We start from the raw sequence: 8,855 nt of genomic DNA, 5'->3' as shown, positions 1-8,855 counted from the left end.
GGGGAAGTTATTGGATGTCCATAAAGGTGACGCCTACACCCAGCTGGGAGCAGCTGCTCAGGACCCTGTGGATGTGATCTTAGATCAGGGTCACATGCCATGGGGGAAAGCTGAGATCAGACAAAGATACACTGTGTCCCTTCACAGTGAGATCCACACTTGGCCTGGGGTTGCCCATGGAAAGAGTCCCCTGGCTCACATCCTTCTCAGCCACGTGTCTTAGTGCACCCTCTGCTGAGGACAGGATCCATCACTGCCAAGCTGCTGGGCCAGGGCTTTCACACACTTGGCAGCCTGTAAGCTCTACCTGAGGTCAGGTGTGCTCGCTTCCCCACTGGTTGGGTAGACCCTTGCCCAGCCCTGGCCAGAGGAGGGCTGGAGAATAATCGGTTGGAGGTGAATCTCACATGCCCAGCCCTTGAATTGCTGGCTGTGGGCTTGTTGGCCAGAAGTCCAGATTAAACTCTTAATGAGCACACACACCTGGGGGAGTGTCCATCAGGGTCCACGGCTGTGTTTGAGTGAGTTCATTAGAGGCTGTCATTCACAGCTGCCACAAGTGCTTCCTGAGTGCTCCCAGGTGCCAGGCACTGCTTCCTCCACATCTGGGGGGCAAGTATGTGACCAACACTCAGAAAGGGAGTGGGGTGGAGGGGGTCATCTGGAAGCTTTGCTGACCACACTGCCCTGAGCTGTACTTAGAGCTTAGCCTGGGGCCTCAAAAGCAGGCCCAGGGAACCCCATGAGGCCTTCATTCCTGACGAATGAGAAACAGCCACAACTGCCGGCATGTCCCCTGGTGACTGCTGCGCAAGAGCTTGCCGGATAGTCTATATATTTTTTTCTCAAATGTCATCATGAATTAGCAGCGCTCACTCCTGGGGCTGCTAGGAATACGTCTTTACTGCTTCCATCAGAACCAGCCTTGAGGTTAGAGAAAAAGCCTTTTATTTGGTAAGCAACTGTGAGGGTTCATTACTGAGTCAAGGGAGAAGGCAACGAGGAGAGGAAATAGTACCGAAATCAGAATATCTTCAGTGAAATCATTGCAAGGCAACACTTCGGGGTAATTTCCTACTGCATTTCAATGACCAATAAAGAAGATATAAAAATGTCATTTATAGAGAAACTCCAGCATTTTGTTTTCCTGATTATTCTAATAGATCAATTGAAACATATAATATGATTTTAAAAAATTTTTTTGGCCAAACATTGTAATCAGTCTTTTACACTACAGATCTGTGTAGTTAGCTGCTTGTCACCCAGTCGAGATGGAACTGAGTGGGGTTAAACGGGAAGAAAATTCTGCTTTTTTTCCTTCTGATAATAGGCAAAAAAAAACCTTTACAAACTCCATCTTAAGACATTTTCCCATTCTGTTTATTGTGACTGGCTTCTAATTGAAAGTTACAATATTTTCATTCTCAGGCACTGGGGTGGCTTTGGTTCAGGGAGGTTAAGGGCAGTTTGTTAATTCATTAGCTTTGTCTGCCTCGGTTCACCACCCAGAACCAACCCCAAGCTCACCAAGTGGGGCGAGGTGGCACGGGCTGAGTAGGGCAGTGGGGACAACTTTGGCCCCAGCTCACTCCATGGGTGGGAGGGGCTGGAGACCAGGGCTTCGGAGGGAACAGCCCCTCCTCCTGAAGACCCCTCCTACTCATCTCACAGAGCCTCTTCCTCCTCTAGAATCTGCCGCCAGAACTCCTGCAATATCTTCTGCTGCTAGTAACATCGCAAATGCAGAATCTGGCTTCTCTGTAAGGATTTTAGGCTTGTCAAACTCAATCACCTAACAGTAAGAGAAGAAGAACTGAAATCATTGGAAAATATCTACCCACTGTAAAGCTCGAACCACTGAACTTTCCGGGGAGGTGAAGCCAAAAGGGCTTCCTGTACCTTCCCATCTTCCAGGATGTGATTGCAGTTGAGAACCAAGTTGAGGCAGTGGGTGATGGTCAGCACTTTGCAGGCTTTGAAGGCATCTTTGATGGTGTTCTGAACCAGGGCGTCAGTCTTGGAGTCCATGGAGGCGGTGGCGTCTTCATCAAGGAGAATGATCTGTCAAGGAGGGAACATTGTATAGGTCACACTAAGCCAAAGGCACACTGAGAGGGAAATTTATAGCCTTGGCTCTGTTTATTTTTTAAGAAAAGAAGAAGAAAAAGAAGACCACAAAATGAAAAGTAATTAGCTAAACATCCATCTCAAAAAAAATGAGAAAATGAAGAGTGAAATAAAAGTCACATCACATCACTTCCATCTTCCCAGAGGAACTTCCCAGAGGAAATTCTAGAGGGAAAAGGTCGTATATCCTTTACTCCTCTTTTTAAGTGGTTTATTCTAACCCTACAAACTGTAGGGAGACACTGCACAGGCTTTATCTACTGTGCTAACCTGAGTTGGCATGAAGTACAACAGCACTTATATTCATTCCCTATGTTGCTGTCATACCAAATGATCACAAACTTAGAGATGCAACCTAAATTTATCTTCTAGTTCCAGAAGTCAGAAATCCTAATATCAAGGTATTGTCGGGGCTGCATTCTTTCGAACCACTTGCATTCCTTGGCCCACAGCCCCTCCTGGGATCACAGCTCCTTCTCCGTCTTTGACTCTTCTGCTTCCTCCTGGGAAAGACCCATGTGAATACGCTAGGTCCACCCAGATCTAGAATCATCTCCCGATCTCATGATCCTATCTCATGATAGTAAGTTAATATATTAAAAGGCTCGGAGGAACATATTCACAGGTTCCAAAAATCAGGACATTAACATCTTTGGGGCAGATTTGATTTAGCAAATCAGAGCATTTGAACTTAACCCTGACTCTGCTTGACCAGCTAAGTTACTTAATTTCCCCAAGGCTCTGTTCCCTCAGAGGTGAAAGGGGGCTATGCCTTATTGATCAGCTGGAAATGGAGATGACACTTTAACCACTTAGCAGCGTGCAGTGCGACGGCAGGCATTGGATCCATGCCGGTCCCTCTCCCTTAACATTAGCACATCTAGAGAATACACACAATGGGTCACACCTTTGATGAGGCTTCAGAGAATGGAATTACTAGAGCAACAGCAATCCCTTCCCCGCAATCAGCAAGTAAAGGTGGCTAAGTCACAAAGAACAATATGTGTAAATTCTACAGTTTCCGTATCCTAGCATTCTGATGGCCCTCTTGAGCATCCTGTGGACAGCGTATGGAGATTCAGTATTGTTCAGAGACAATGAGAGAAAGTTAAGAGACAGATTTTTCAAACTCAAACCACTTAGGCGAGCAGAGTGAAAACCTAGTCGAGACCTCCCCAGGGGAAGCCCGGGAGAGGAGGGTGCTCTTGCTGTAAATGGCTGTTACTTTTCAATTTTTAACCTCTAACAATTTGTCTTAAGAAAAAGTGATCGGTTTTTAAATGGCTCAATTGTTCTCTCTTTGCTGAAAGGCAAACACATGGCACTACTTCCTGGATTGAGTGGCGCTGCAGGAAGTATCCAAAATTTGACTAATCCATTTCCCGTGTTTTCTTACCTGTGAATTACGAAGAAGAGCTCAGGCCACACAAAGCAGCTGACATTCCCCTACTGAGAAGTTTTCTCCATTTTCTGCGACTTCTGCCTATCATTTTTCTGGGAGTTTCATTATCTACAAAACTCAGAAAATGCCACATTTGTACTGGTGATCTATAAAATTGTCCTATGCTGCCTGTATTGATTGCCCCCTTCTCTTGCATTCATCTGCTTGCTTTATTTTAGTGTGGCAAAGAAAGTGCAAAACAACAATCATTTCAATATTGCAAACAGGCACCAGGGAAAGACCAGGGAGTAGGCGGACATTAATAATTTAAAATCACAGTATGACTCATAGAACCCCATAGACAATTCACCAAAAGAACAAATGATGCACATGCAGTTCCAGAGAGCACAAAAACAAGTGGAAATGGGTTCCTGGATTGCCATTTCCATGAACAAAATAGAGATGGGTTGTAAAGTTTTCTGGACATTAAGGAAGGGTAAGACTTATCCAGAGCAACAAGCCAAAGTAGCCTTGGAAGATGCTCATATTGGGACCAAGTCCTGGAAAAGTATCCCTTTGGGCTGCAGAGGTGGCCGTGTTCACCTGCTGACCCCAGCTGGGGCTGTAGCTCTCCTAGGACAGGGCCCCCTCTCACAGGTGATTCAGTCCTCTCCAACCAGCCATACTTGCCATTCCCAGAATATTTCACACCCTCCCGTTTTCTGTGGCTTGTCTGCTCTGATAAGCAAAGGAGGCCATTGGCAAAAGAGCAGGGCCTTCCATCTGCTCTAGAATCAGACAGGCTTGAGTTCAAGTCTCCATCCTGCTGCTCACTAGCCTGGGCATGTTACTTCTCTAAGCTTTAATTTCTTCATCTCTAAAATTAGAGGTGAGAGTGAGTACCAACCTCAGAGCACTGTAGAAGGATTAAGTGAGATAATACGTGTAGCCCTCTTGACTGGATCATTGTAGAGCCCTATTTTTGCTTTTAATAGGAAAGAGTTAAGGCAAGTTCTTAATGACTTATAAAGAGACTTAGACTCCCACACGACAATAGTGGGAGACTTTAACATCACATTGTCAATATTAGACAGATCAACAAGACAGAAAATTAATAAGGATATCCAGGACTTGAACTCAGACCCGGAACAAGTAAACTTAATAAACATTTACAGAACTCTCCATCCCAAATCCACAAAACATACATTCTTCTCAGTACCACATCACACCTACTCTAAAAGTGACTACATAATTGGAAGTAAATCACTCCTCAGTAATTGCATAGCATTTCACAAGTTTAAATGAAATATTGGTTGGCTGCTTGTTTGTTATTTTCCTCCCTTATTCCTTCCTGTCTCCATTGTTAAGCACAATTATTGGCATAAAAGAGGTTTTCAATACCCATTTTTAGACTGCATTCTAACCTGGGCAATAAAGCAAGACTCCTGTTCTCTCTCCCTCTTTCTCTTCCTCTTTCTTTCTCTCTTTCATTCTTTTCTTTCTTTCTTTTTTTCTTCCTCTTTCTTTTTCTCTCTCTTTTAAAAAAAATAGGAAAGAGTAACTAAGGATTATGTTCTACTGACTTCTATGGTATCCACACATAAACCCAGCCAAGTGCTGGCCTCGGTGCTTGTCAAATTTAAACCTAGGCCAGGAATCTAGGGCAGTGGTTCTGGGAAACAAACTCCTTCTCAACAGCCCCAGAGACCTGCTGTGTCTCTCATGAACAATCTTTCCAGAACCTGCCAGAGCATCTCGGTGTGACTCTCAAAGGGATCCAAGTTGGACCTGCAATGAAGGAGAGGAGAGGAGAGGGAGCCAGATTTCCAAGGACGAGGGGATGGGTGGGGAGCAGATTTTCTGCAGCACATGGAGGAGGGTAGGAGGCGGCATGTGATAACCCGTGCTCTAAGAATAGTGCTCAGTCCAGGACAATAGTCCATAAAATATGGATCTCAGGCCACAAGACCAGGGGCCCACAACTCTGCAATAGAGCAGAGACCACGAAGGCAGGCAATGACAGGTGGAACCCTGCCGAAAGGCAGCACTGAGCAATGTGCTCAGAAAGACACACCTGGGCCTCTCAGCAGCCCTGAGTAGCAGAGTGGGTTTGAACTGATATCAATTCTTGGCAGAGAGAGAAGGAGAGTTAGCAACCCAAATCTGTCACCCCAGGCATCGGCAACTCCAGGGCCTCACAGGGTGCTGAGCAGCTCAAATGTAGAATGTAAATCTACTGTTTCAAGAGGCAGAATGCATTTTTCAAACAATGAACTCTAAATACAGTAAATACAGTTCTCCTACTTCATCTGGTGCTCTATGGGAGAAACGTCCCTCTCATTACCCTCCACTGCACTAGCTAACAGAAAACTGGCTTTTCCCTTGTGCCTTGATATCAGATCTGGAGCCCCACGGAAGTTGCGGCCCTACTGTTCTTGTGCTTGAAATAGCTTCTGTTCACTTAGTTGCGGAAATAAATGGATGCACTTCACAATGGATAGTCATATACATGGGTAACTATTTATTTTATTGTGCAAACTGGGAGACTTTTCAGAATGCCCATTGCTAAGCCTAATGGGATGCTTGGACACAGGCATAAACTCGGTCTGTCCAGAGCCACCGGAATATCTGCTCAGTGTATGAATGAGTATAGAAGCATCTTGTTCATTAATAATGTGTTTATAAAACACAAGTAATGCTCAGAGCCCTGGGCCCTGACTCCTCCCAAGGGTGGATGCAGAAACAGGAACCAGCAGTGCTTGTGAGCCCTCTGAGATGCTGCTTCCCTCAGATAGAACAGCTCCAGGCCAGGCATGCCCTGTGGACATCACAAAGTTCTTGGTCAGTCTGATTTCACTCTCCAAAAATAGGAATGCACAAGGATCAAAAACAGCTACCTTGCGGTGCCTAAAAACACGACAGGATCCTGTGGGGTCACAGTCAGCTTGGTTCTGAGGTCCTCCACAGACAGTACAGATACCCACCTCATCAATGAAGATTGTGCCACTGGCTGGCTCCACCAGACGAAACAAGGCCATTCCTAACGATGACTTCCCTGGGAACCATAAAAGCAAGAAGAACAAATCAAACATCAGTTTGTGCTTCCATCATATCCAAGCATTTAATTAGTGGGATTTTTAATGAGATGCAAATGGCTCCATAAGGATGATGGTGTGGACAGAAAGTGTCCTCACCGGGGTGGGGTGGAGGGATGGGCTGACCCGACAGTTAACCTGCCCATCCCTGCAGGGGCCCTTAGCACACAACTCATCTCTGGGGCCCTGTTGTATTAGAATGATTGTCATTTAATTAATTCAAAACCTGATGTGTTTGCTTCCATCTCTACACACCCATTCAACCTGAAATTCTAATTTACAGTAAAGAGATTTGAGGGAAATAACAGACAATCTGATACACATACACATCACTCTCTGGTGTGGCTTAACTAGGACATCCAGTGGAAATGCAAAGAAAACAACCTGAAAGAAATAAAAGCAGAGCTTGTCCTCTCTAGAACCTGGTCTTCCAACAATCCCGACCGTCTGCCCACTTTGTATGTTCAAGTTCAGGCTGTCAAGAACAAGGGGGTGTCGTCTCTGCATCTCATCTGATAGCCTTTAAATGTGATCTCCCCTCGCTGGGCCAGTCTTTGGAACAGCTCTCCACTTTGAGGGGATAAGTGCATTCAGGAACACAGGTCTGAAAAGGAGAATAACCAGTGACCAGTGAAGAGCCATTTTTTTATTCATTTATTTAACCAATTCATTTGTTGATTCACAAGATTTTGGTTACTGTTATTTGTGGTGATGAAATAGGCCAATAATGGTCCTTAATTCAAGGAACTCACATACCACTGGGGATGTCAGATAATAAACAAGAAAAAAAAATTAAAAATAAAGACAATAAAACAGAGTATTGCAATAGGATACAGAATGTGATTTATGTGCTGGGCAAGGGGGAAACATGGAGTAAAAGTACTCGTTTGAAGAAGGCACCCGTGTGACATTGGACCTGAGGGCTGGAGGACACCGGATCCTGGGAGGATGCCACCTATGAGAGGATGAAGTCCAAAGCCCTCCAGGTTCGGGGTACAGCTAGTGCAAAGGCCCTGGGGCCAGAATGAGCTCGGGCAATTTGAGGAATGTAAAGAAAAATCATGTGGCTGGAGGTTAGCTAATAGAGGGATGGATGACTTAGAGGAATACAGAAGGGAGAGCTCACACTGGGCCTGTGGGCCTGGGAAAATGTCAGAAGTGTAGCTTTGAAGCTATGTGACAAGGCCAGACGGAGCCTTGAGATTTACAGAACTCAACCAGATATAATTTCAAGATCTGCAACAATCATCAGCACGCTAGAAGTAGAAAGATGATAAGAATGTAAGATGTCAAGTTCAGAGGTCTTTAGAGATACATGAAAAAAAACATTTGTCTCCTAAGAGTCCAAGAAATGCAAGGTCTAATTAAGGAGGAGGGCAGCTTGGCTTCATTATAAGACTGGCCTCTCCTCTTATGTCCATGTAAACAGCTGGAAATAGGGATCCTGCGTGCCCCCTCAGGGTGGCTCACCAGCCCAAATCTCTACTCAAGAAGCAACCTCGTTTAACTGAGAAAATAATTGTATTGTTAGGAACGAGTATTTTTAACCCCAGAAGATTTAGAAATAAGAATAAAAATATTTAAGAAAAATGAAACTGTAACAGTAATATTTTTAGTTTAAAAAATCTGCACGCTTGATATTTCAAGTATTCTCAATATTAATAGAATTTGGGCTTGTGATTCTAATTTAAAATGTATAATTGAATAATTGATTTAAACATGATTTTAAGTTAAAAGTTTATGTTTATGGCATTGGAACTGTCATGAGAACTTAAAGCTTACTATATTTCTAAGTTTAATTTATTAGATTTATGCAAACTCAGGAAGGTTTTTTGTTAAATCAGATCATTGAGGTACTTAAAAAAGTAATCGAATGTATTAAATTTTAAAATGCAGTTTAAAATGTTTTAAAGTGTTTAATTAAGTTTGTAAATGGAGCCAAACACTCTTCAAAGGCACCTAAATGTCACTGCTGGAATTGGCTAGACTTCTTTTCAAAGAATGGCAAGACTTGTCAGTTGCATATCAAAGCTTCTAAAGAAGAGTTAGACTGGGCTTCTATTTTTTTCAACTTATGACTTTAATCAAATAATAATTTTTAACTGAAAAAAATTTTAGAGTCAGGATCTAGCTCTGTTGCATAGGCTGGAGTACAATGGCATCGTCATAGCTTACTGCAGCCTCGAACTCCTGGGCTCAAGTGATCCTCCCTCCCTTCTTAGCCTCCCGAGTAGCTAGGACTATAGATGCAC

At 43.9% G+C, this 8,855-nt stretch overlaps 1 protein-coding gene across 1 annotated transcript in view; it reads right to left on the bottom strand.

The window, feature by feature from the left end:
- Positions 1 to 530: 530 nt before the first annotated feature.
- Positions 531 to 8,855, bottom strand: part of ABCC12 (ATP binding cassette subfamily C member 12) — an 86,133-nt gene continuing 77,808 nt past the window's right edge. Inside the window, 10 exon segments of the mRNA XM_017530061.2 lie at positions 531 to 605; positions 1,670 to 1,792; positions 1,900 to 2,061; positions 3,524 to 3,637; positions 5,221 to 5,296; positions 6,406 to 6,480; positions 6,482 to 6,566; positions 7,023 to 7,091; positions 7,094 to 7,147; positions 7,150 to 7,207. Of these exon segments, the coding sequence (XP_017385550.2) occupies positions 531 to 605; positions 1,670 to 1,792; positions 1,900 to 2,061; positions 3,524 to 3,637; positions 5,221 to 5,296; positions 6,406 to 6,480; positions 6,482 to 6,566; positions 7,023 to 7,091; positions 7,094 to 7,147; positions 7,150 to 7,207 (891 nt within the window).

Source organism: Cebus imitator, unplaced genomic scaffold (assembly GCF_001604975.1).
Source record: "Cebus imitator isolate Cc_AM_T3 unplaced genomic scaffold, Cebus_imitator-1.0 Scaffold63, whole genome shotgun sequence".
In the NCBI taxonomy this organism is placed as follows: Eukaryota; Metazoa; Chordata; class Mammalia; order Primates; family Cebidae; genus Cebus; species Cebus imitator.
The sequence above is the reverse complement of the archived record's forward strand: the minus strand, read 5'-3'. Positions and strand labels throughout refer to the sequence as shown.